This window comes from Citrus sinensis, chromosome 2 (assembly GCF_022201045.2).
Source record: "Citrus sinensis cultivar Valencia sweet orange chromosome 2, DVS_A1.0, whole genome shotgun sequence".
In the NCBI taxonomy this organism is placed as follows: Eukaryota; Viridiplantae; Streptophyta; class Magnoliopsida; order Sapindales; family Rutaceae; genus Citrus; species Citrus sinensis.
The window spans coordinates 25,033,649-25,061,468 of NC_068557.1; the positions used below are offsets into that span (position 1 = coordinate 25,033,649).

The 27,820-nt window shown below is 34.6% G+C and overlaps 2 protein-coding genes across 3 annotated transcripts; one reads left to right on the forward strand and one right to left on the reverse strand.

Annotated features, from left to right (window-relative positions):
• The first annotated feature begins 3,754 nt into the window (after nt 1-3,754).
• On the forward strand, nt 3,755-6,797 carry LOC102618665 (palmitoyl-acyl carrier protein thioesterase, chloroplastic-like). The gene is made up of 6 exons (XM_006468722.4): nt 3,755-4,435; nt 4,581-4,714; nt 4,860-4,973; nt 5,106-5,274; nt 5,782-5,850; nt 5,946-6,797. Exons 1-6 carry the CDS (start codon nt 4,046-4,048, stop codon nt 6,288-6,290), a joined length of 1,221 nt encoding a protein of 406 aa, XP_006468785.1. The 5' UTR covers nt 3,755-4,045; the 3' UTR covers nt 6,291-6,797.
• A 324-nt stretch (nt 6,798-7,121) lies between these two features.
• LOC102618383 (CDP-diacylglycerol--serine O-phosphatidyltransferase 1) lies at nt 7,122-13,780 on the reverse strand. 2 transcript variants are annotated; one of them, XM_006468721.4, is made up of 13 exons: nt 13,382-13,780; nt 11,621-11,816; nt 11,212-11,274; nt 11,041-11,100; nt 10,560-10,650; nt 10,344-10,398; nt 10,110-10,189; nt 9,848-9,964; nt 9,652-9,736; nt 8,937-9,028; nt 7,939-8,192; nt 7,733-7,821; nt 7,122-7,603 (listed from the first exon to the last, which is right to left on the reverse strand). In XM_006468721.4, the coding sequence occupies exons 2-13, from the start codon at nt 11,791-11,793 to the stop codon at nt 7,485-7,487; spliced, it is 1,278 nt and encodes a 425-aa protein (XP_006468784.1). In that variant the 5' UTR covers nt 11,794-11,816; nt 13,382-13,780; the 3' UTR covers nt 7,122-7,484. The 2 variants fall into 2 exon arrangements, with proteins under 2 accessions (XP_006468784.1, XP_024950950.1); XM_025095182.2 differs by lacking the exon at nt 13,382-13,780 and adding an exon at nt 13,189-13,314.
• Nucleotides 13,781-27,820: the final 14,040 nt, after the last annotated feature.

Genomic DNA, 27,820 nt, shown 5'->3' on the forward strand with positions numbered 1-27,820 from the left:
TATATAAAACTTACAAAGAAGATTGTGCACTGATATTATAATTATAATTTTTTTTTCTGACTACTTGATTTCATGATGAACATAAAACATGCCAGTGCTTTTGTTCCTTTAGGGAATGAGTCTGCGGTGTGTTTTTTGTTATGTTGTTGGGGGAAGTATTTATTTTGTATGGTGAAATGTTATGAGCATTATACCTTTGTTAGTCCATGCATCTCATGCCTTTTCGTGTGAGTGAGTCATGTTCGTTGGTCTTTCTCTTGCCTTATGCAGCATGGCCAGTGTTCTAGGTTTCACTTGAATGTGCTTTTTGTTAACTTGTCCTCAGAGTGCCGGATGTTGCTACCTCTAGCATCTTCTGTTATGTTCACAACCTGTTACATTTTTTCATCATATTCTTTGTTATCATTTCTCAGTGTTTACATTATCAATTTTTTATTCTTTTTCATTGAATATGCCAGACTATTTGGCCTTTTATGACAGTCTTTATGTCGTGGTCAGTGTATTAAGACAACTAAGCTCTCTGTCTAGTTGTTTCGTTTGGAATTAATGTTACTGTCTTGTCAATTATTACTATGTGAAGTGTAAAATGCCTTTCTCTTAGGAACCTCTTATTGTATTTATATTTAGGTTTATCTTGACAAATCGAAAAAGAATCTGACTGAGAAGTTTATTATCTGCCCGTATAATGAGAAGACATCAAATTGCCACTTCACTTTTTTATGCATAACTTATTTTCTTCACATCAATAAGGGTGATGAGTCGTAAAATGCTCAAGGGTGGACTATATTAAAGGTACTTTCAGTATTTATGTTGCTAGAACGCAATTAAGGATGTTTAAGATGTAGTATGAGAAGAGCTTGAAAGCAAACTTGTAGATTTTTTATCCTTCAGGATGTGTAGGCACTGGTTTTCACATTCAGAAGAATATTGGGAGATTTAGTAAGGTGTTGTAGGGTGGTCTGTGTTGTATGTAGTTAGGAAGTTGATATCAGAAGCAGCAAAACATTGATGAAGTCCTCATTGTAAATTAGAATTTGAATTCTGCCCTTGGAATATTCTGCATTTCATCTTGAAGGTGGACGCCAAGAAGGCTGTAATTGTCATTACATTGTAACCGAAGTTCTCATTACCTGGCTACTCTCTTGCAACTATACAAGGCTGTGGAAATTCTCTAAAGTAATTCTGTCTCTTTCTTCTATGTTTTCAATAGTATCCTTAGACTTAATTTCATATCTTGTTTTCGTCTCTCTTGTTCTCTTCATCTCATTAACACTTTTCTTTTGGTCTATGGGCACATATTAATGTCCATTAAAGCTATCATTTCAATTCAACAGATGACTTGCACACACAATGTTACATGCAGGCTTTGCACCGGCAGTATATTCGTTTCTTTGGATATACTAGTACTAGTGCTACATACCGTTACTATAATAATCATCCTTATGTACATATTCATCTTCACCAATTTTACGCACAAGTCATAAATGGACCAAATTGATCTACTATCCACAAACTAGTAATTTTTGTTATGTTATTACTTGCAAACTTAGTTGCAATAGTTGTTTTGCCTGCCGTTTTCATTGTATTTATGGGACATTTCAATTGTTGTTATGAAATGATGTCGAGAAGGTCTTAATTGATATTGAGTTGTTATAATTTTTAAATTGAATAATAATTTTGATAAAATTAATAAAGATATAATAATTTTTTTATTATATTGACTTAAGTTTCAAGTTATAGCAGTTAGTTCTTACTAAATATTTTAGTACAGTAACTTTTAAATTACAGCTATTCAATCTCAATTTCAAACAAGACTTAAGTAGTCTTGTTTTTATTTTTTATTACTTTTAAAAATTTTATTTTTTTATTATTTGTCTAGTACTGTAGCTTCTAGTCTTGTTTTATTTTATATGCTTACCTAAATATAATAATGAGTGCATTATTATATCTAGGTGAGAAGTTTGATTTCGGCATCTCGCTGAATAACCATTGTTTAAAGCTTGAAATTCTAGTTGAAATCGACGGTGCTTAATTGCAACTTGAGGCTAAGCACACTTTGGTTGGTGGAGGCGCCTTAAAAAGCCTTCACTTACAGGTGCAACTTCCTGTTAGAAACCACCCCCATTAAATTAATGGTGTGATATTATATGTATCAAACAAATTTTCGGATTTCAATCATATCGAGAATGTACATATAACTTCCAAGTTAGATTACATCATTGAATACGTCATAATTTATTTTTCGAATAAACAACCAATTGTCACCCAAGTTTTTTGGCAGTATTTAATATAAGAATCCATCAGGAGAGTAGATGAATAATAATCCCACAATATTCATTTTAAAGAAAGTAACATTCAACAGCATTTTACATAAAGTATTAAAAGAACCCACTTTTTAGACTATGGAAACGTGAATAACAATGGTTTGGTGTTCAACATAGCAATCATCGACCGTAGGTTAGCCACTTTAAAGGATGGTAAAATCAATTCTTGGCTTTAATTACTTTCAGAAAACACCTGAAGCACGTACTCGTCCCGTTTTGTTATATTTTATTATTAACTGTCTATAAAAGTAGGGAATTGTCAAGAACATAGTAGTGGCCCTAGTGGATCTAGTATCTCTCATATAAGCCCGTCACTTGTGCAAAGATTCAAAGCTGCCTCATTCTTTTGGCTATTTAATAACTTGATAATGTTGGACATGCATGGGATGGAATTACCTGCACATATTAGATTGTTTCTCTAGTAATTTTGGTTTGAAACATTGGTCATATTTCACTGTGCTTTTACGATTAAACTGTTTAGACGAGATGGGCTCAGTCATATTATAGCATAGCTCAAATGTTCACCTAAAATTTGACAATTTGCACCAAAATCATCGAGAGAGGAGAGGAACCTCTCAAATCTTGTGGGAGCAAGCCGCGAGCCTACATTTGGAATGAAAAATACCCTATAACTTACTATCCATTATTTTTGTCTTTGTAGGGAAGAGATTGTAGTTTTTGTCTTTATATCTCTAATTAGGGACAACAAGTTTAGATTCTTATATTACAAAACACACACCGACAATCTATAGATAATCATAATTTCGAGTTATTAATTTTGGAGAACATCAGTTAAAAGGTTTAAACACTTTCACCTTTATTGCTATTTCATTTTTCTCTTATGTGTTCATGAAATATTTAGTATTTTTCGTATTTTTCTCATTCTTCACTATCAATAAAACTAGTAAGATGTTCCAATCCTTCCAATACGTATTTTGCTTTAGTATCCGTGTTGCTTGAGTCGAATGAATGAAATTTCTCTCTTGATCTGAATTAGTATCTTAACAAATAAATGAATTTTAAGTAAGTACCTCAAAATTAGGCCATTCAAATTAAGAAAGAATCCTAATTGTTATAAAAGTACGGATATTGTTATTTGTTTTTCTATGTCTTGGAGATTTATCTATACTTTCCTAATTCTATGCTTTCTTAAGTATACAAAACACAATAATAGTTGTTAAGATAAAGAATCTAGATGACAAAAGAAACTCTTGAGAAAAGGGTAACTTGTTCTTGTAGCTATCACAGTAATAAATCATGTTTATTTTGTTGTTTAATGTTGCAATAAGAAACTCTCAATCTAAGATGAATAGTCTTCGAAGAGTTTGTTTGTTCCAACTAAAAAACAAAGAAGGAAAAATTATACCTATTCGAAAATATTTAGCCAGGTTCTAGGAGTATGAATGCCAATGAAACAACCCCATCATCAAACCCTTTGATTTTTACACTCCCAAATATGACAAAAAGAAACTAACCCTTGGTCAATTCTGGCCCGACGATTTATACTAAGATACTACAATTAAAATGTGTTGCACAAAAACACCTGCTTTCTGCAACAACCAAAGACCCTCTTGATTGTATACAAAATCCTCCGAGAAGTTCCCTAAGTTCAAAAACGTTTCTTTGAGAAATCCGTCCAGTATAGCCACTATAAAACCATTTCCATTTCCTTTTATCAGTTTCAAACTTTTCAAATCTACAGAAGAAAATAAAGAGTTGTTATGGCTGCTGCTGCTGTTTTTTCTTATAGAATCTTCTGTCCCATAAGATGTTCTGCAGCTAGCAATAACCATGATCCCAATAAGCAGAAGCTGAACAATATCAGTTATAGTGGGAATTCAACTAGAAGCACAAAGGTTGATTTGCATAGCCAAACAACGGGAGTGGCAAGCACTTTTGTTGCTTCTGTTGCTGCTGAAAAGGAAGGCTGCCGCATCAATGAAGTGCAAATTCGACAAAATATCCCTACAAAGAAGCAGTTTGTCGATCCTTATCGACATGGTCTAATCATCGAGGGAGGTGTTGGCTACAGACAGACCGTTGTTGTTCGATCATATGAAGTTGGCCCTGACAAAACAGCTACACTGGAGAGCATTCTTAATCTATTTCAGGTAATAAACTAAGCTAAAACTCTAATGCTAATTCAATCCCAATATGCACAGCTTTCACCAAAAAGAGAGCTCTGAAAGCTTGGGATTATGTTCATAAACTTTTGGAGATTGTGTGTGTTCTTAGGAACTGCTTCTGAGTTTGCAGGAAACTGCATTGAATCATGTATGGATGTCCGGTCTTCTCAGCAATGGTTTCGGAGCCACACATGGAATGATGAGAAACAATCTGATCTGGGTTGTCTCCAGAATGCAAGTTGAAATTGATCACTACCCAATCTGGTAAGTAAAACTTAAGTAATTTTATAGATGAAACTGAACCTAAATTCATATTTTGGATTTATGGTTTTGTTGGTTCTTACTCAGTTCAAAGAAAATCTCTTCCAAGCATGGACTTATTATAACCAGCTAACGAAATAACTTGCAGGGGAGAGGTTGTTGAAATTGACACATGGGTTGGAGCTTCAGGGAAGAATGGAATGCGACGAGACTGGCTGATCCGAAGCCAGGCCACAGGGCACATTTTTGCCCGTGCTACCAGGTATATCATGTATGCTTTGGAAGAGCTTTTATAAAAAGCCTTTCTGACCAAAAACCATAAACATTAATAATGTTAGCCGTTATTCAGTTAAACAATAATTTTTATACTGAAAGGCACTTGAACATGAAACAGCACATGGGTGATGATGAACCAGCAAACAAGACGCCTCTCAAAAATCCCTGCAGAAGTGAGGGCAGAGATTTCACCCTGGTTTATTGACAAGCAAGCAATCATAGAAGATGTGCCAGAGAAGATCTCCAAGTTGGATGACACAGCAAAATATGTCAACTCTGATTTGAAGGTAAATAAACATCAAACCAAACGTCTGATATGTTTGCAACTGTTGTGTTCCAGTTTTATTTATTTATTTATTTGAACACTCATATCCATATTATATTGTGAAGGCTACTTATATTTATAATTAAAAATCTACGAGGACTATCCTAGATCACAACTCAGATTTCAACCCTCATGGAGGGACATTTACTTCATCTAACAGAAGTGGAAGAGATTTCTAACTCCGCCCCATTATAATTACGGGAAGGAATTTTAGAATCCCCAAGAACAGACTCAAACTGTTGCCCTCAGCAGGCCAGAGGCCGACTGATGTGTTTCAATTTAACTTTAAAAGCAGAACGGCCAAATTGTCCCGCAAGCACCCATTTTTTTTGGTAGATAATGCTTGCTACCTATTGACAGACTTATCATACCGAAAAGCTATTAATTCTATCTCACAAGAACCATAAATAAAAAAGCAACTTCACCAACTATAGAAGCAAATACTAACAATGAAAATTTAACTTTGCAGCCTAAGAGGAGTGATTTGGACATGAACCACCACGTCAACAATGTCAAGTATGTCAAATGGATGCTCGAGGTACATCATACATAATATTTCCTATCTTAAACTCAACTCAGTTCAACTTTCTTTTCTATTTTTCGCTGACTAATTATCACTTGTTACATCTTCAGACAATTCCGGACCGAATTTTGGAGTCTAATCAACTGTCTGGTATAACACTAGAATACAGAAGGGAATGTGGAGGTTCAGATGTAGTTCAATCACTTTGCCAACCAGATGAAGATGGAATTCTGAAAGATGGAGTGAAACAAGATACTGCCAGTATCAGGCTACTAAATGGATTTTCTCTGGCATCCGAAATCGTCGATGGCGGTGGGCTTATTGCGTCCTTCGAAAAAGGGCCATTAAGATTTACACATCTCCTGCAAGCCAAAGGGGAGACTCAAAATGAAGAGATTGTTAGGGGAAGAACCACCTGGAAGAAGAAGCCGTCTTCAATGCCATTTTCAACTTAATATTATATTAAAATAATTTTAAAAGGGATTAAGCAAAGCGGATTTTCCCGGAAAAGCAGTGAGAAATCCTAGAATCCGATATCAAATGCCCTGGAAAAATTAAACAAGTTGCAGGGTGTGTTATTGGAATTTGCTTTCTCCTCAGAATTTTTATGTATTTCTGCTGCCCCTGAATGGAGCTGGAAGACAAGGGTGCCGGAAACACAAGACGAGTCGTGGATGGTGCAGCCAATGAAATTAAAATAAGTGGTGTGAATATTTTGTGTGGTGATAATTGTGAGAACTGAGAAATACCTCTAAATATGAGGAAATTCCTGGTGATTACCTATGACTGATGGTTCAGTTCAGTGTCTGTGTCCTCTCAGTTTGTACTATAGAAATTATTTTGTGGAAATAATGAGTAATTCAGTACAATGTAATTTGATGTAATCATAATGCATTCTTAAAAATGTTGATAACGAATTTCCCCAAAAATTGGGCGTTATGGAGAGGATGTGTTATTAACCATTCGAAATCACATAGAGCTATCTTCGAAATATCAAGACTGGAAAATGGAGAGTTCGGGGTTCCCATTTTTTTGCCCCTTATGGTTAATATTTTAGTAATAGTAATAATTTGTTACGATAAATTGATAAAAGCTTAGTCAATGGGTAAATTAATTTTTAAAGCAAGGAATAGAAAAAGCTTACTACAAACACCGTCCTTTTTCTAGAAAAAGCTGAGGGACGTTGATGTTATTACCCAAGCATAAAGTGCACTGGGATGAATCATCATATGAAAATCGGATAACAACGTTGCCACAATTCTTCTCCATCTTGACACAGAGGAAAATGAATAATTGAAATGAACTAAATTGAACTGGAAGATAAACCAATATATAAAAAGATTCATAACTGAAAATCGCTGAAGCTCTCCCGATTTGGCAAAATGAAAAAAAGTTACAAAAAAAAAAAAATTGCCAATTTAGAATTTGGTAATATTGGCATTCTATAGCTGAAAGGCCTTGATATTAAGATGCATTTCCCACTACCTATCAAAAAAGAATTTAATACTCTGCTCAAAAAAACTGTGATCCGCTAACCTAAGGGAATAAGCATTTACAATTTATAAAGAGAGAAGTATTTACAAACTCAATGAATACCCCCATAGGAGCTGGAGCAAGGAATCAAAGAATGATGTACCGAAATGCCAAAATCATCGTCTCTTTCTTTGCAAGCTTTTGTAAGACCAAATGATGAGGAATGCTACGAGACAGAATCCAACACACAACCAGAAAATTACCAACCATAAAGGCATAGGGTTAGGATACAGGCCTGTTAGAAAAACAAAAATCCTTTTTCAGCAACTCAGAATTACAAGTATGGTTGAAGGAACAAAAAGAAAAAATTTAGCCGACCAAGATGAAATTTTGATAACATTGGATGATAAAGAGATAAATATACCGTGTCCAAACTTGATGCAAATGAGGAGTTCAATTATGCAGATAGCAAGGGAAAGCCAACAAAATGCACCGACCTTTTTCACTGGTTTTCTGAAAAATGAGTGAACAACACTTAATCAGTACTACATTTCACATTCAAAATCATCAGTGCTGACAATCTAGCATAGAAGTATCATTCAAACAGAAGCACGATGGGCAAGAGATTACCGATCTTGGAGGTACGAATTGTACTCACGAATTGTTGGTATTGCAATTAGCCACCACAAGATCAACCTATAAATGATCACAGGGTTTCGAGGAGGAACCCAAAGACAAAACTTTAGGAAGAATGTGTTGAGCTCGACAGTCAAGAAGATGATGCAAAGAGTGAGAACTTGGATGAACCGCCATGGACCAAGCAATGGGTGCCACTCATCCTTGTCCCATTGTGCCGGTGTAAACTGCCCCAATGTCCGTTTAAACTGACAAGAAAACATTATATGATCAGTTACCCTAAAAAAAAAAAAACTGCACAAGCTAACATAACACAGCAACAATTTTTGACGATATAATTTCTGTTTTAGCAATAAGAATACTAGTAAGAAGCAATCAAGATAAGGGGAAAAAAAATAGTTCAACTATTAAGGATCGAGGGCTTCAAAATAAGTATCAAGTCATGGCTTTTATTTCATTTTATAAATCAGGTTTTTGCATCAAATAACAGACTACCTACATACAGAGTTGAGGAGCCAGATCTGTTGAATCACAATGCAAATGACACCAACAAACAGAGAGGGAAAGGAACTTCTTAAAATCAGTGAGGAAAAAAAAAAAACCAACACTTGGTGCCATATCAACAGTCATTAAAATTCATTTGCTATTACTCCATATATCAAGGCGCAGAAATTTAACTTATTGAACATAGGTAAAACAAGCATCGGGTTCACTTATCTAATACTAACAAGCACAGACCAAGAGGAAATTTGTTTCAATACATAATGCAGCGATACTCGTGATACTCCGATAAAACATAATGCAGTGGTACTTGGATACCAAGTTTAAAAGTTAATCGGCTATAGTGAAAAGTATCTTAAAATTAAGCTCAGGGGAAAATTTCTGACGTTTCACATAGTTGGGATCACAATTGGAAACCATAAGTTTGTGTCTATTAATAATAATGATGCTAATAAAAAAGAGTAATCTAATATTATAAGTTCAAAACATACTTTTCCAATGATATTAGGCTGGCGGCTTATACCAACCCACTCATATGTTTTCCCATCAAAATACCTAACTGTATGCATTCCTGCCCAAATACCTGCAGAAGTATCAAATGAAATTTGATTATTGGATGCAATAACAATCCAAAATCTTCCCCAAAAAATAGTAAATAAATATAAGGATAACCATGAATGGTAATGAACAAGAATAGATGGTCCAGGGAAATAAGACTAGCAAACAGATACAACATACAAGAAACACCAGGCAATTAAAGTCTCTATCCAACCAAACTTAAATGTACTCCAAAGAGCTATCTGAAACACAGACCATTATCCAGCAAAGCCTTGTCGACCTACATGTCAGCCTAAAAGACTTCAGCCAACTAAAAGATTAAGGCTTCCATAATTTCAGGACCAGGATAATTTACAAATTTATCATCAAAGGTAGCTGAAATTAAAACTTATTGACAGTAGTAATTGTTAACATGAGTCCAAGGGGCAATACATGAAATAATTAAATTCTTATTCTGCAACATCCTTAATCCTTTTAAGTTATTGTCTTCACCAACCACCAAAATGATAGACCAGTCTATTCCCTATGTGACATGTAACTCCTATATTTTCCTTCAAAGAAAGTTAAACACAGCACATAAACTAGCATGCAACAACTGAACATTGACAAGTAATATTCTTAAAACAGAATGGTGCAGCACAATCTCACCAAACCAATTGCAGATTAAAATGTCCAAAATTATACTGTCCCACCAGCACTCATTGAAGTTCGGCAACATGTGGCGGAAAGTAAGCTGAAAAATGCCAACACTAAAGTTAATTAGCAGAAACAAATGATGAGCTTAACATCATACATAATACAGCACAAGCTGAACAGAACAAACTATATAAGGTCAACATACTACCTCCATCAACTCAAATCCAATTGATAGCAGCCACAGAAGAGGCTGATTACGGATCAATATAGCCTTGCCCCACCATCCAAAGATATGAGCTAGAACAAATTCATCAAATAATGTTTCCTAGAAGAATTAATTAAATCAGAAGTCTACAGTGAACATGGAATAGAGTAAACCAGTCCCCCACCCCCCCCCCCTCCCCCCCAAAAAAAAAATATCACAATAAAAATAATAATGAGGTAGACAGATGTGAAAGAAGAATTCATACATAAACATTCTTAAACCTGCTTGTGGGATTTTCATGCACATATATGCGACAATCAGCACCATATGACCTCTCAGGAAGTTCTACATTAAGTCAAGCAAAAAACGATTATAAAGCTTATAGAAGCAATAAATGAGCCTAGAAACACGAGAATCAACAGTTCCGCTGCGTCAAAGGCATTACACTTGTAATATAGAAATTAAAAAACGAAAGAGCCATTTTGGAAGTGAGTGTTACCAACACCAAGGTCAGGATGAAGAAACTTCATAAACTGACGAGCATCATCACGCTTCTGGAAAAGAACAAAAGCTACAATCAATAATCATCCATTCCAACTTAAAAACCAGACAAGCAACATTGAAATTATTATAGTTAAAAAACATGTGCTTGCATATACAGACACGCATAGGAAAAGACAACAACAAATGACCATTAAAAAAAAAAGAGAAAAACCTGGAAAAGCAAAAATGTGAGAGCAACAAGATATACAACAGCCATTCCGTGAACTAATCGCCAAATTGCAGGGTGAGGCCTAATAAGGACCCTGAAAGCAAATATTATTTTCAAAAGTCAGTACAAATAGATATAAGTTTCCAAGAATCAATAGAGTCGCTGCCATTACAAACTCTAGCAAGTATTGCACGTCTACTTGGTGATCGGATGCTACTCAAAAGGACACCCAAATTCACAAATCCACCAATTTGACACTAATAGAGTCCACCAAGCACTAATGCACATCCACCACCCTTTTTATGAGATGGGAAAAGCCAAATTATTAATCCACTAATGCTAGTATATATCCCAAATCCACTAACACTCTAATTTAAAAAATCATATTATTTCAAGTCTCAGAAAAACCTAAGTATAATCTCAACAGATTCGAAGATGAACTGTTCAAAATATCAATTGATGGTATTCAAATATAACAACTCACGTAGAAGGTGCCTGCAACAAGCAGTAAGTGAGGAAAACAGCAATCATCGCCCATATACCCCTACACGAAACAGTTAAAATTAGCCATTTAGTATACTACACATAGTAAAAATTGCATTTAAAAGAAATTTTTTTTATCAAAGGACATCATAATATACAAAGAGGAACAAACCTTTTGACAGATGTAACAACATCTCCAGAATCGCTTTGAGGATCTAGGGCTCCACTTGCCCAACTGGTGATCACATCCAAAGAAAACAATAAGCATGGTGTCTAAGTAAAAGAGAGGTGAAAGATGTGAGTATAGAGCAATAATTAAAAAGACCTCTCATCCTTTAAAATTTTATATAATTATGAAAGTAACACGAATTTAAACAAAGAAACTTAATTGAAATTGCCACTTTCATCATTGTTCCTTTATTATGTGATAGTAATACAATAAGATAAAACTCAACAAACGGTATAGTAATAAAACATCTTCAAATTATAAAACATCATTAACAACTGAAAAAGGAAATGCATAATAGGTCCGGTATATTTCATATCATTAGCACAAACTATTTATTGGGAATCACACTCACATCAGAAAGCAAGCACCAATAAGCAAGAATGAAATGGTCCGAGGCTTGTATGCCCATGCTGTCCATGGGTCTAACTCGTCACTACCACTTGATGTATCGGTATCACCATTTTCTTGAACAACATGATCCTTTCTCCTTACTCCCCTATGGCCGTTCGGCTCATTGCCTCGCATGTTTAAGAGAAGCAAATCGATCGCTGCAAATCAGGGAAGAACATCAAATCAGGTAACTTGCACAATGAACAAAAGCAGTTCTTAAGTTGCCACCTCTCACCCCAAATGAAGGACAGACCTATTTTGGAAGATGATGCTTAACAAAATAATGAAAATGGTTACAGTTTATTAAAAAAAATTAAAAAGGAATTGCAAAAATTGTGGTGATAGCATTGATGTTTTATCTCATGGCAGTATTTGAGATAAAAGGTTTTCACTTCAAATTATATGTGGAGACAATAAATCAAAGTGTGTAAAATGCATGGGCATCCACTGTGAGATCACTTCAACTGTTAGCAACAAAACAATATCAGCGCAACCTAATGATTTCCCAATAAGGAGACAGTTACTCCATTCCAGTCCGAATGGATGCGACTCCACTTCATATGAGCTCCCAATAAGCAATAATTACATTGACAATCTTGCAAAATTCTTCAAATTCAGAGGACTCTTAACTACCTATTATTTAACTAAAAGCAGCTTCAATCAACATGCCCAATGTAAAGGTCTGATATTTACAACAGTTTCAAAGACAAATTATCATTACACACGTTAATACTAACTTTAGCGGCCTAACTCATGGGAAATATTCAAACAACTACCGGCAAAAACTGGAGTGCCAAGTCATTTACACTTAATTACAAATTTAGAGAATCAAAAAATAAAAGCTGAAAAATTCAATGACCTACATGATTTTATTAGAACCCCACATGCTTCCTATAGCTTTACAATGACAAAATGAAACCCACACGCATAATTATCAATGTGCAAAACCAACCTTACAACGCACGATAACTACACACCTAATTCCACATTTTGTGGTCGAAAATGAATTCATTTTCTCTTCTGAGAGAAAATAAATTAAAACGCAATATCAACCAAACAAAGAAATAGAAAAAAGAAAAATCCCAATCCCAGCAAAACAACCCATCATAGATGCATGTTTGTACACAAAGAAAGCAATTAACATCGCATGCAGTGAGGATCAAACAAGCAGTAAACTTTGATCACCGTCATCATCATGTAACTGCGGAACCGTAAACACCGTACAACAAAGTTCTATGGAAACAAGAGTTACAAAACGCACCGCTTTTGGAACAACTAATATTTAATAAATATAATAAAATTTGAATTGAGACGATCTGGAGTCGAACGTACAGAAATAAATAAATAAATAAATAAAAACCATAAAAAATAAATCTCATACCAGGCTTTAAAATAAAAAAGAATCATTGATTGCATGTAATGTAAAAGAAAGCCTGAAAAATCAGATAAAATACTGAAAAAGGAAAGCTTTTTTTTTCTTTTGTCAGCAATATAAATACAAAATTTTGCGCTGGGAAAACAATTACGTACATTGAACCGAATCAGAGACGAAGACGAAAACGACGAATACGTATCTACTCAATACGTTTATACATTTATATAAGTAATTTTTAGATAATATCGAAAATTATTCAGAACAAGCGAAGAGAGAGAGAGAAAGAGAGAGAGAGAGAAATGGATGAAAAGAAAAACGGCGAAGTGTTGAGAACGTAATAATACTTACGTAGCCCTAGCCGTACGATGGAAGTGGAGGATGGGAAGAGATCGTAGCCGCCCGATCACTTTGAGTTGGAGTTGAGTCGAGTTAAATTTATAATAACATGAAGAATGAGAGAGTGAAAAAGAGGGAGAGATAACGAGAAGTTCTTAAGTTTAGGGAGTGTTTGGGGGCAGGAAAAAAAAAGTGGTTTTTTAAAAAAGTTGAAAATCTGAATCAGAGAAGTATTAGTTGTTGTTATTGCAGTGATTAAAAAGTAAGATAGTTTTTTTCATTTTTCTCTTTTCCTTAATTTAAGAGCTGCTGCTGCTGCTGAAACTGAACGCTGCAAACGGCAAAAAGGCTATGGAAAGGAAAACGAGAGAGAGAGAGAGAGGAAATGTTAGGATGGTTTATGTACGACGGTCAAAGGGAGAATTGAAGATGCTTTTAGGTACGTTTGTTGATGATGGTGGAATTTCGAAATGACGAAAATGGCCCTCGCGGCACCTGGTATAATTTTCGGGGCAAATGCTGCGTTGGGATGAATTTACGTGGTTGTCCCTACGTGGCGGTTATTATTTATTACGTAAGCTTAATTCCGAGGGAAATTTACGGATTTGCCCCTTGGGTTTGAAAAGACGGATTTTGGTGTTCGAATGATTAGATTTAGGGAAATTAAAAGAAGAGAAGACGAGAGATTTGGAAGGATACGTTTTCCCATCTTTTGGATTTTTTTATTAATACTTAATCAAAAGGAAGTGCTTTCAAAAGTAATCAAACTTTGAATTGAGTTTTATTATTACAAAAATGATGGAAGTGCTTTTCAAAAGTAATCAAACTTTGAAATGAGTTTCTTACAAAAAGATATTCTCTCAACCTTTTTTTCTTTGCTGTGGGATTTTAAATTGGTAGAAGGGGAAGGAATTTTCATTTGGCCTTTTTCATTTTTGTCGTTTAACATAATATATATATCTTTAGATTGGGTAGATGGATAAATTATGATGAATCACATAATTACTAAATGGCATCAATATGTAAAGATTCTTTTTTAAGTCAAAACTATCTCGTAGGGATTTGGTGTCAAATTTTTTTACGAGACTTATAATTATGTGAGTGATTAGTTTGCGCTTATTGATAAAAAGGAAAAGTGAGAGATAAAATTGAATTGCGATGATGATATATTCAAACTGATCGATATATTGGATCACAATATATTAATTATGTGAATGATATATTTTTTTAATTATCAGCGAGAAAAAAATCAATCAACCTATTTAAATTGATCGATGAGAGATAAAATTTGATCGCTCCATTCTTATAAGTCTATGAGAGAGACATAACACAATCAATCCATCCGCTTCTACCAAAATGATCGGAAAATATTAAGAGAGAATAATCTTTCATCTATTAAACAGCATCGTATAATTTCATTCAAGAAACATTGGTGATAAATAAGAAACACAATCTGGTTTCTTAATCTCTTAACTGACTAATGATCCCAAAAGGAAGCACCACTATAGTATTCATAATAATACACGAGAAAAATTACATTCTAACTGTCTATCGAAAGGGGAGCTCAATAAATATTTGTGAAGAAAGAGACGTGCATTGAATGCCAAACAAATATACTTTGGTGTACTAGCTGCAGCTGGGGAGATGGCAAAGTCAAAATACAGGTCAGGTCAAGGGAAGCAAAAGCGAGAGTGACGATATTGAACATGAGGAATCGAAATTGGTGCGTTCCAATTTACAAAATCAAAAGGCTAAAAGGGACAAGTCGAAAGGGATAGTGGGCGACAGAAGAGAAATAGGGCGAGAATAAAGAGATATTTTTTTTTTTACTTTGAGGGGCACCCTTAAGTTTTAGAAATAATAATAACAATAATTGTTTATTTAAAGTCCGAGATGATGAGGTGGAAGGGACCACGGACAGGCAGTCAAGCATCAAACGTTTCTCCTTTTATCCATTTACTTTTTTGTTGGAATAAGTTTGTAAACTTTATTTTTGTTTTGGTCAATATATATCTTCAATAAGGAATCAAATAATGGATCTTTTAATTTGGTGGGGAACTTGAGTAGGGAATCGAATAACGGATCTTTTAGTTTGGTGGGAAAAATTATATGAATATGTATGCATCAATTCAAATACATATCAACAAGAGTTGGATTGATCATTGATGTATGATGATGGATTTAGATGTATCAAACGAAATTTCATTCATAAATAAGTTCAAATTCAATCAATTATTTCGAATATGCCCAAAAAAAAAAAAAAGAGTAGAATGAAATACAATAGAATCAATTCTATCTTTGCTGAACTTTTATATAATACATTTGCATACAAACGAATGAAGACGTTAGAATAATTTTGTCGTTATATATTTAAAAGCTTCCTTATTACACCTTTTTAAATGATCGCATTAAAAAAAAATTACTCTTAGATACATGAAAATCATTATAGTTTTCATATAATTTAACATAATCAATCGAAATTTCAGAATCAATTTTTCCCCCTTAATGAAAAGGAATAGTAGAAATGCTTTATAGTACTATACATTCACAAAACAAAAGTGAATAAATGCCTTATAGTACTATAAATTCACAAAAGTTCCGGATGCATTTGTTGATAAAAATATGCGAAAGGAATCAAATGACAAGTAGGGCAACCAACGTTGGGATTTTGAGGGCACCAGCAGCAAAATACAAATAGCTCAAAAGCCACCCTCAACATGAATTGCCAACAAAGGGACAGTAGTCATCGACCCATGAAATCTCAGCCTCAATTAGTGTTATGTGTGTTGCTCATAAATAAATATTTACAACTCCTTTTTTATTAAACAGGAATATTGTTTTCATGATTCCAAAATACAATTAAATTTTTAGGGAATTTTTTTCTTATATTCTTAATTAATTATTATTTTTGGTTGGTACATTTTCTTATTTTAATTTCTCTCTCTCTCTCTTTCTTTATCTCTATAGGGAACAGTACCCACGTGGAGTTCTGATTAATGTTTATTTGTAGGGTTACCAAGTGAATAAACGGATGAAAATAAGTTTTTTTTTTTTTAAAAAAAACGGCAATTCAGAAACTCGACCGAAGTGCTGTTGGTCCAGCTAGAAGAATGAAAATATTGAGTTGGTTTGATGATGTCCGATGTGGGCTGCTAATAATTATGAGCCAGCGGCTCCACCCCTGAGTCAGAGTCCTTTGTGTACAGTACAAATACGCTGATGGAGATTTCTCCCTTCAACCACTGAAAGCTTTTTGAATTAAATCTAATTGATTGATGATCACATCAATCATTTGTGGGTTACTTTTTAATCGATAATACACACCAGAAAAAAGAAAAAGGTTTAATGATTATTTATTTATGTCTTCGGAGAGTCTCATCTCCAAGGCATGTTGAAAATTATTATTACGTTAGGTTTTTGTGTTGTGCTCCTTTTAAGTGGCTTTTACTGTTTTAGTTTGAAAAGTCAATAATTTAATTTGATGTAATATTTTTTTTTCCCAATAATTGAATGGGTAAATCATTTCTCTTTTCACGTGAGGTAAAAGTTCAAGTTGAATCAAACTTTGTGTACACGTTGGTAAGAGATGAATCAATTATACAGAATGGAAGCTAAACTACTTTAAATCACTTCATTAAATAGGAAGTAACTACTTGGGCAATGTAGAATTTGATGTGGTAAAGCTTGACTGACTCGAACCCACTCAAAAACTTCCCCACCGTAATCAAAAGTACCACATCAATTTAATGAAGTGACCGAGCCATTCAATCAATTACTTCATCTCAAGGACAATCTTCCCCACATGCCCCAAGTCCTCAAAAAATAAAAATTAGAAACCCAACAAAACATGGCTCTCCCAACTTTAGTTTTTTTGGCTTATTAACTTGGCCTCAGACTCACAAACTAACACATAACACACCATGTGGTCCAATGAGGGCCTCCCCCCACCTTTGGCAAAAATTGCTAACAATCTACACATTAAACCTAAAAAAAAAAAAAAAAAATTAAAGGAGCCCCCCCTAACATTAGTGCCAATTCCAAGTGAACATATCAAAGATTTAGAACTTAGGTCAATTCAAACTGGCACACGGTGGTCCGACACACCAACAACAGTACAATGGGACGACGAGGACTTAATCGTCGTGACACGGTTGGTCTCACATTGTGTCATTTTTTTAGGGCATTAACGCTGAGTCTCAATCTTGGTCCAACATTAATAGGGTCGGTTGTTGCAACAAAGTACAATATTTTGTGAAGATGATAAAATTCCAGACAATAACACATAATGGGCATTTGATTTCTGACTTCAAATTTCTGTCTAATACCCAACAGGAGAGTATTTTATATTTAATTTAATTTAATGAAGGTTCAAAAGCCTTTTACAAAGAATTTTTTTTTTAAATTAAAAACGGAATCTGGGCACGAAAGGAGCCTACTTGCACAGCCTGTCTCGTATCTACATGGCGAGATTCCACTCTTTTCAATATTAATTTTCCCTATAAAAATTGGACTGAACCCCAACACCAGAATCGATGTTGCATCGTATTTGAATTATAAAAGTAAGAAAATTGGTCACATGACTTGAAATTTATGGTCACGATACTTGGTGATATAATAATATATGGTCAATAGGGGAACAATTCTGTGATTTGATGCAGAGAGTTTGTTTATTTTTTATTAAATGGGTTCTTATAGTATAGGACAAAATTTGCCCTTGGCAAAGGAGAGACATATTAAAAGACGTTAAAATAAAAGGTGTTTTGATCTACAAATTTAATTAGTAGCCATTCACATGTACAAAGTCAACTTAAGTCACGGATATGAACAAACCCCTCATCTTTTCGTTTTAAAAAAAAAAAAAAATTTCAGTCGGTTGAGATTTATAATTAAAAGTACATACTGATCTTACATGTTCTTAGTTTCTTGACAATGACTTCCCCAATTTTATTAATTTTACTGTTTCAGGCAAATAATAATAAAGGTTTCCCAGGAGATCATTATCAACTTATAAAATAAATAGAGCACCCAGGTATTTAAAATAGCTCTCAATTTTCTTTATCAAGGTGTGAAATTTAGAGGCAATGGGTTAGTTGAACCCAAGTTAACTAAATCTGTAGTCTTGAGCCCATGCCCAAGAAATATGCAGATGCTTCGTCTGTTCAAGGCCCACATAGATTCAGCGCTTGATGCTCTGTCCAACACAAGAAACATGGACAAACATTGGCTCAAGAGAAATGTTTCAAGTTATAATTACTGATGAACTAGAACTACTGCGAACTCTTGCAACGAGTGATGTTCTACTTCTTTGGATCGAAGATATGCCTTCTCTAGTCCTCTCAACAGAGATGGCAAAAAGGCCCTTGGAACGATTGACCCGACTATAATTCTTAGGGTTTTCGTCCGAATTTGAGGGATCAAGGGTTCGGCTACGACTTAAGAAATTAAGTCCGATTACATCGCATAAGAGTTAAGACCTTATTAAAAAAGCCTTGACCTGACCCTTGACCCACAAATTAATTTTTAAAATTAGAAAATATAACACTTAAAAATTAAAACACACACCATACATGCGGTCACAACTCACTCCACTAAAATTTGTCTTTATTTTATATTAATTTAGCATTTTACATTTGATTTATTTACTTGTTAATTTGGCTAGATTGTTACATATTGTATTGTTGTTAAAGCTAAATAAAAAGTAATTTATTAAATTTCTTATAACAAAATTCAACATAAAAATGGAATGATAATAATATAATATTTATTAATAAAGAATGAAGAATTAGAGTTTAAATGTAATTTGTCATTCAACATGTGAGTCCAAGGAAAGTTTGTTTTTCATTTCATCATAAACCTCTATTGTGCGTGGAATGCAAAATCAAGCGTACCAAATAATCAAAGAAAAATAAAGGACATAAAAATTTTACGTGATTCGGCAATTCTGCCTACGCCCACTGGAGCAAAAGAAAATAATTGTATTACTAACAATTATTAAAGTACAAAGTTTGAGTAAAGAAACCTCACTTCCAAAAACTCAAATACACCTAGTAGTCTCACACACACTTGAAAGGAAAACCTCTCAATTGCTCACACTCTCCAATTGCTCAATTTTAACAATTTTTCACTTGAATTGTTTCTCTCAAATGTTTGGGATGCTATACAAATGGAAAAAATCCCTCTATTTATAGGAAGCCTTTTGCACTATTACATATTCGGTGCCCACCTAAAATTTGGCCAATTTTGCCAAATTGTCAAACTTGTGGAATTGTCAAATTATCACATGCTTCACCAACTCATTTGGCTTCAATTTTCACGGTTCTAACTACATGCTTAATCAAAATTTCTAATATTTCAGCTAGAAGATCACATGTGTTGACTTTTTAACAATTTTTCACCTCGGCGAAAATTTGCCCAAATTCTGAGCCAATTACCAATGAACTATCATCCCAAAGTGGCTGCATTTCTGTGACTTCCTATGTATCCATAATATGTAATCAAGCCAACCGTAGTTCAAAATTCTCCAAACTCAAGGCATTCGAAGAATTTGAATTAGTTTCAAAGCAATATTTAAACTTAATTCCAAAAATCACCTTTGTCAACATATCTGATGGATTATCTTTGGTATCGATCTTTCTCAACAACACAACACCGCTCTCGATAACTTTCCTCACATAATGATATTTCACATCTATGTGTTTTGTCTGAGCATGATATGTTTGATTCTTCGCCAGGAATATCGCGCTTTGGTTATCACAGAAGACCTCAATGTTCACCTGGATTACTCTCAAATCACCTAACAAGCCTTTTAACTAGATAACTTCCTTTACAGCTTCAGTAGCTGCCATGTACTCTGCTTTCGTAGGGAAAAGAACAATTATCAACTGTAGAATCGACCTCTAATTAATCGGACCTCCACCCAATGTGAATACGTAGCCTGTTGTTGATCTTCACTTGTCAAGGTCTCCAGCGAAATAAGAATCACAATACCCAACGCATTGTTGACCATAATCCTTCTTGAACAATAGCCCAACATCAACTGTTCTGTATAGATATCAGAGAATTAACTTCACTACAAGCCAATGATTTTTACTCGGATTATGCATGTATCGACTAACCATACTCACAGCTTGAGATATATCGGACCTTGTGCACACCATAGCATATATAAGACTACCTACAACACTAGCATATGGAACACGAGCCACGTAATCGCGCTCCTCTTGAGATGTAAGACATGAAGAAGAGCTTAATTTAAAATGAGGAGCCATAAGAGTAGAAGCGGGTTTGGTTTTGTCATCTATACCAAACCTTTCTAGGACTTTCCTCAAATAAAATTTTTGAGTCAACTATACGTTTCCATCCTTTTTGTCTCTACGAATTTCCATCATAAGTATTCTTTGTGCATTATCTAAGTCTTTCATATCAAACTCAGAAGTCAGCTGTTTCTTTAATCTTTTCTCACTTCTGTTCTTTGAAACTATAAGCATATCGTCGACATAGAGTAACAGATAGATGAAACCTTCATCTTGTAGTCTTTTAAAGTAAACACTGTGATCATGTTCACTTCTGGTGAATTTATGATCTTATATGAATTGATCAAATCTTTTGTACCACTGCTTTGGTGATTGTTTCAGTCTGTACAAAAATTTAATCAATCTGCACACATGATTCTCCTTTCCAGCAACTTTGAAACCACAAGGCTGAGTCATATAGATTTCCTCCTCCAAATCTCCATGCAAGAATGTCATCTTGACATCCAATTGAGACAACTCTAATTCATATTCAGCTACCAAGGCAAATATGATGCGAATGAAAGTATGCTTTACAACTGGAGAAAATACTTCATTATAATCAATATCTTCCTTCTGAGTAAAGCCTTTTACTACGAGCATTACCTTGTATCGAGAAGTTGTTTGATTTCGAGAACCATGTTTTTTAGTGTAGATCCATTTATTGCCAATAGTCATTTTCCTCATAAGTAACTTCACAAGTTCTCAAGTCTGATTTTAATGAAGAGACTTCATTTCTTCTTCCATGACTAACTTCCATTGATCACTTTCAGTATTGCGTAATGCTCACTGAAAGTGTTGGGGATGTCATCATCAACAACTGGAAGTTCATAAACTACCACCATATCTTTAGTAAGCCATCGGGGTTTCTTTATTACTCTTTTTGGTTTTTTTATTGATATACTATTTTGTTATCTTCTACATCTTCAATTGTTTCTTTCTCTTGTGGGACATCAATAGAAATAACTTTTTCTTCAACTCTTAGGGTCACTTTCAAAGTTAAACTCCTTTATGATATAGAACTAACTGGTACATATGGAGTTACATCAAACTCTACTCGCTACAATATCTCATTGGTCTTGTTCTCCACCTGCTGAGAACTTGAAGCTTTCAACGTAGAAACTTCATCAAAAGTGATATCTTTGTTATACACAAATTTTTTATCTTCGAGATCCCAAAGCTTGAAACCTTGAACTTCACATTTAAATCCCATAAAGATAGCTTTTCTTGCATGAAGATTGAGCTTAACATTCTTTACATGATAATCAGCTGGACACCCAAACACACGAATGGAGTCATAGTCTTGTGCATGCTTTCCAGACCACATTTCTATAGGAGTTTTATCTCTAATTACAGCAGAAGGTGACTGGTTTATTAAGTGACTTGCATAGCTCACAGCTTTAGCCCAAATTTTTTTTTATCTAAACCATCATTAGATAACATACATCGTACTTTCTCCAGTAAAATACGATTCATACTCTCAACTACACCATTCTGTTGCGGAGTATGTTTCACGGTAAAATGTCTTTTTATACTCTCATTTTGGCATACTTGCAAGAATGGATCAGAAGTATATTCATTCCCATTATCATAACGTAATACTTTGATTTTTCTGCCAGTTTAAATCTTTACCAGTTTCTTTCATTTTACAAAAATCTCTAGAACCTCATCTTTTACTTGCATGGTGTACACCCACACACGACTAGATAAATCATCAACAAATGTAACAAAATGATGGCTTTCACCAATTGATGCAGTCTTAGTTGGTCCCCATACATCACTATGAATATATTCAAGGATTTCACGAGTATCGTGATTAGCCATACCAAATTTGACCATTGTTTTCTTGCCTATTACACAATGCTCACAGAACTTTTATTTACAGGTTTTGGTACCTTTTAAGAGTCAATACTTCATCAAAGTTTGCAAAGACTTCTCTTCAGCATGTCTCAGTCGTTCATGCCATAGCTTGGTGGTGTCACTGTGCGCCTCAGCAACATTTGCTTCATCAGTTGTACCTCCCTTCTAATAGTACAGATTGTGACGCCGAATCCCTTGTAAAATCACCATAACTCTATGTGTAAACTTCATTGTGCCATTGTTGTGCAAATTTTATTGAACTCGCAAGTGCACGAATCTATTATAGTATAGATCAATGGTGACGAGTGTCGATCCCACGAGGAGGTGGATTTTAATTGTGTGTAGAATTAATTTTGTAAATGGGTGATTGGATTTGTGGTGGAAATGATTTGGAATATGCTAAATCTTAAAATAAATTGGCGCGAATAAATTCTAAAATTGGAATTGAAATGGCGAGAATAAATTGAAGAGAAATCTATTGAAATGACGTACTTGGGTATCTGGATCCGTATCAACATGCATCATGGGCTAAATAATCCTTATTAATGCCAATTAAATCATGAGGGGGGAATCCACACCTCATGAACCACGCTCTAATCAATATAGTGCTAAGTGCTTATCGTGCCAAATAATAATAACCTTGTACTAGAGGGTCGGTAAAACCAAGGCAGTACTAGACAAGATTAGTATTATTTGTCGATGAGAAGTCAAAACATCCACAAAAACTAGAGGGGAGGAGAAAATAAATTTACCAAATAAAGCCCATGACACATGTTGAGACTTCACCTTCAACCCAATCTTGAAAGAAAATTAGCCACTCATAATTGAACTAGGGGTAAAATGAGAATTTATTAAAATAGGTAGAAAATACAAGATGGAGAAGGAATTACAGAAAATGGATCCCAAAAATGGATTCAGAGATATCAAATTAGGAGGGGGAGACCCCCTTTTTATAGATACATTGAGTAAATTGTGGCCATCAGATTAAAAACAGTTTGGACGCTCAGGATTACGCCACGTCATCAGTCAACAGTACGCGTGAATAGTACGCGGTTTGACCACGCGGATGAACAGTAACACGGTTTGACCCGGGTGAACAGTGACGCGGTTTGGTTGAAAATAATCTTGTGTAATGCATGTACCGTACGCGAGATTTTTGGTCCACTGATATGCTGCCACGTCATCAATCAACAGTACATAAGAATTTTAGTCCAACAGGATCGTGACACCTCATCAGTCAATGCCACATCATCGATCCGTCTATGTAAACAGTGTCGTGAATAGTAACGTAGACAGTACCGTATATGTGAATAATACCGTACATGTGAACAGTGTCATTTTTCCTTTTATGCTCCTCCTAAGGTTTTCGACCGTCCTGAGTTCAAAAGTGATGTCCGTTTTGCCATTTGATCTCTCGTTTATTGTGAAATGACTATAATGCCCCTGAAATACATAAAATACTTAATTAAAATAAAACACACATAAAAGTAAAGGTTGTTAGTAAGATTTGAAATATAAAATGACGGTTTTCTCCTTTATAAATATGTATTTTCTAACACTCAACAGCCATCTTCGATGGTAACCTTATAACATTTTGCTTCTAGAGCACCTACAAAAATTAAATTTTTCTTTAAAACTGGAACATATCTAACTTCTTTTAGTTCTCTGACTATTCCGTGAAACATTTTGAGTCAAATTGTTCTTATCCCCATTGTGCGACTAGGTTGATCATTCCTCATCATAACTGCACCAGATTCCAAATTACAAAAATCCATAAAGCATTCCTTAATAAGACACAAATGATAGGTTGCTATAGTATCAAGTATTCACTCGCTCGAACTAGCCACATACGCTGCAAGCATAATACTTAGTGAATAATCAGAGTCTTCATTTTTACGTGCCATGTTTGCTGCTTGATAATTCTATGAAATGAGAGTTATCATAGTATTTTTTAGGCTTAAATCAAGACTACTAAGAGAGTAATTTATGTGTTTTAAGTGCATTTTAGTGATAGTTTGTATTACATCTATCTTAGTTTAAATTTTATGAAGTTTGTGTGATTTTTGGACAATTGTATGCCTAAAACATGTGCGTAATTATAAGTAATTGGAAACCTGAATTTTATGGAAAGAATGTTGTTGTAATGGACTTATGAAAAGTACAAACGAAAATAGATGCAGGAGACTTGAAGCAAGGTTGAAACAATGTAAATGCTGTAGCAATTCTCGAGCAGTAACGGAAGAATTTGGACAAGATACTCAGAATATTGCAATATGCAGTTTCCAAATCTGATGACGCACAGCCTAAAGTTTCCAGTGGCCCTAATTTGCGAATATAAAAAGGAGGCGTCCATGACAAGTAGAGGAGGGTCGTCAAATAAGATTAAAAACAGAGAAAAAACAATAAAGAGACAGAATTCCCACGGAAGATTCAAGACTGCATCCATCCAAGACAGTTGCAGAATCAATTTGAACTCGTTCTTTCTTATTCTTTTCTTGTTTATGTGTTATTCATCGGTCATAGAGATGTATTTGACTGCTAGAACTTGGTTGTTTGTTTACTTTTTACAAATTATGAACTAAGTTTATTTGTGGTTGAGTGTTAAACTATCTTTATAGTTAATTGACTGAATATAGGTGTTTCTGTATATTTGCTATAGCATGTTGCTTTAATAATAATTATTTACATTCATTGTTTCGGTTGACCACTCATTTAATGGTACAAGTTAAGAAAGAGCCACAAAAGAGCCTATTTTAGTGGAACATATTAGATTGAATTTCTTAAATTGAGTTTAACTTGAGTCCTAAAAGGGTCGTGTTTAATATAAGATTAGTGTTGAACTAGATGAAAGAATTTACCTTATAGGGTAAAGAGAAACTAAGTGTGTAATGTTATATCTTATGTTAACATAACAACTAGTCATTATTAGGTTGCATGAAGGTATAAAATATCCAACAGGCGACAGCTGAAGATACAACTGGTTTCTGCCCAATGCTGTAGTAAATATTGTAGCAACTGAGCTTAACATGAATAAAACAGTCAGCACCAAAAAAAAAGTTTAATCACTCAACCACTTCATTCTAAGTGAATTTACTTTCATGTTTAGTGTGCAACTTTCATTTATTACATTTTTAATCATTGTGATTTATCTTACTTAGTCTAGTAGATGAATTAGCTACATTAATTTAATTGAGAACATAAATTGCATTGTGAAATTGCTGTAGCAATTCTGATAGTATCAATCCCTGTGGAGACGATCTTGGATACTCATCATTATATTATTTGATATGATCCTTATATTATGAGTAATGATACAGCTACAAACTCTTGTACAAAATAATTTTGTACAAACTGACATGACATTAATTCATTGGTTGAATGAAAATATAAATTAATAAAAACAAATCATGTGGGTCAAGTAATATTTAATTCAACCAATCTTATCATGCCACATCAGTGTGTACAAAATAAGTTTGTACAAGAGTTTGTGGATGTATCATTACTCTTATATTATTTGATGTGTACACTTGCACATTTATACTACTAGCATTTGCATTTAATCCAACACTACTGCTGGCTTATTCTCATCATTTTTTTTAGCTTTTGGACAATTTTTCCTCCAATGACCCTTTTCATGACAAAAGGCACACTCATCTCGAGTTATATTTCTGCTTCTCGATTTGGACCGAGAATTCTTTCCACCACACATCTTATTTTCTCCAACATCCTTTCTCTGGTTAACAAAGCTTCATACGATGTTCTTTCGGAATTTTTATCAATATTCCGAATTTTTAAATTGGTCGATGCTGTGCAGACATCTTTGAAGATGATCACGCTTTTTCCATATATCAAGGTAGTCACAAAATGGCTATATTCATCTGGCAATAAGTGTAACATAATCATAATCTTGACTTCATCCTTAATATCTTCATCGAGATTCTTCGAATGAGCAAGTAACTTTTCAAATCTTGAGAAATGATCGTGCATTGACACCTCAAGCTTCATTCGAAGGCCATATATCTGGCTCATTGTATGAAGGCAATTTTTAAGACTTTTCAGTAGGTACTCCTCCTCCAATATACCTCACAAAGTCATCGCACACACCTCATCTTTCACCAAGTATTTCACCTCATTGGTCAAACATGATCTAATCTGACCGCATGCTTTTTCGTTCATATGATCCTAAGTTTCTTCGTCATACAAAAGTCTTTTATTTTTCAGAACAATATCGAAATCGATTTGAATAAGGGCATCTATAACTTCACGCCTCTACATGCCGAAGTTGATTTTCCCATCAAAATTTTCAACATCGATCTTTTAGCGTCCTATAACAAGTGTTGAACGACGATTTGACAAATCCCGCCTCCCACCTGAAGTGTCTCATGAAATAGTCTGGGTAGATCCCTCCCCAATTTTGGAAGTTTCACATGTTATCATTTTCTCAATGAACTATTTCCACTTGAAAAACAATCTTTATAATATTTATTTCGTGTGAATAAATGCACCAATAAAGTTTTCAAGAGAATGGAGGAGTCACAACGGTCCCACTTAAAATTCAGACTCTTTAGGCTCTTATCGGGTTATTTTTACATACTTCCCCTGAGGTTTCACCTAATATCAGTTTAATAGAAAGTATCTCCGTATTTTTATATCCCTCCCCTACAGTTAGTATAAAATTATGTATAACATTAGTACACAAGGCTAAAATCGTAAAAGCTCATTTAAAATTCAAAAAAACTAAAAAAATTCACTGTACTAATATGGGTAATTGCGAAAATGAGAGCAGCATCACTTCATTATCCGGTCCAAATCATTAACAAAAAAATAATGCCTTCACAAAAGTACAAAAAATAATGCCTTCACAATTCAGCCTTGGTGGCCACTTCCTCGCTGATCCGATCACCCCTCTCGGTGATTCCTTCATGCCGCACCATGTCTCACCGTTGCAACCCACGATTTCGTTCCCCTAATTCCCAATTTCACAAAACAAAACAACCCTTAAAAGCTACATCCTTTCTCATCCAGCCATTCCTCTCGATTCGGCAGTTCCTCCACGCCTCTCCACCTATGCACAGCTCGATGTCGTTGCAAATGACTTCAGCTCCTGACTCTGTGTGTGTGTGTGTGTCAAATCCTCGTCGCTTGGTAGGTAATCCTCTACTAGTGCTGGTGGGTGGGCTGGTACGGATTCAACTGCCTCTTATATAGTATCTTCTTCTTCAGTGAGCTATAGATTGAGGATGTTGATTGCTTAGGTGTGCTCGCTGGAATCTAATGAATCTAATGGTTGGTTGGATTGACG

What these genes read in the sequence shown, in the direction of transcription:
- LOC102618665 (XM_006468722.4), top strand. Translation starts at nt 4,046, where the DNA reads ATGGCTGCTGCTGCTGTTTTTTCTTATAGAATCTTCTGTCCCATAAGA. An exon ending in GCATTCTTAATCTATTTCAG is followed by an intron (nt 4,436 to 4,580) that starts GTAATAAACTAA and finishes CTGAGTTTGCAG; the next exon opens with GAAACTGCATTGAATCATGT. An exon ending in ATGTCAACTCTGATTTGAAG is followed by an intron (nt 5,275 to 5,781) that starts GTAAATAAACAT and finishes TTAACTTTGCAG; the next exon opens with CCTAAGAGGAGTGATTTGGA.
- LOC102618383 (XM_006468721.4), bottom strand. Translation starts at nt 11,793, where the DNA reads ATGCGAGGCAATGAGCCGAACGGCCATAGGGGAGTAAGGAGAAAGGAT. An exon ending in TCACATTTTTGCTTTTCCAG is followed by an intron (nt 10,399 to 10,559) that starts GTTTTTCTCTTT and finishes GTTCTTTTCCAG; the next exon opens with AAGCGTGATGATGCTCGTCA. An exon ending in GCAGGTTTAAGAATGTTTAT is followed by an intron (nt 9,965 to 10,109) that starts GTATGAATTCTT and finishes TAATTCTTCTAG; the next exon opens with GAAACATTATTTGATGAATT.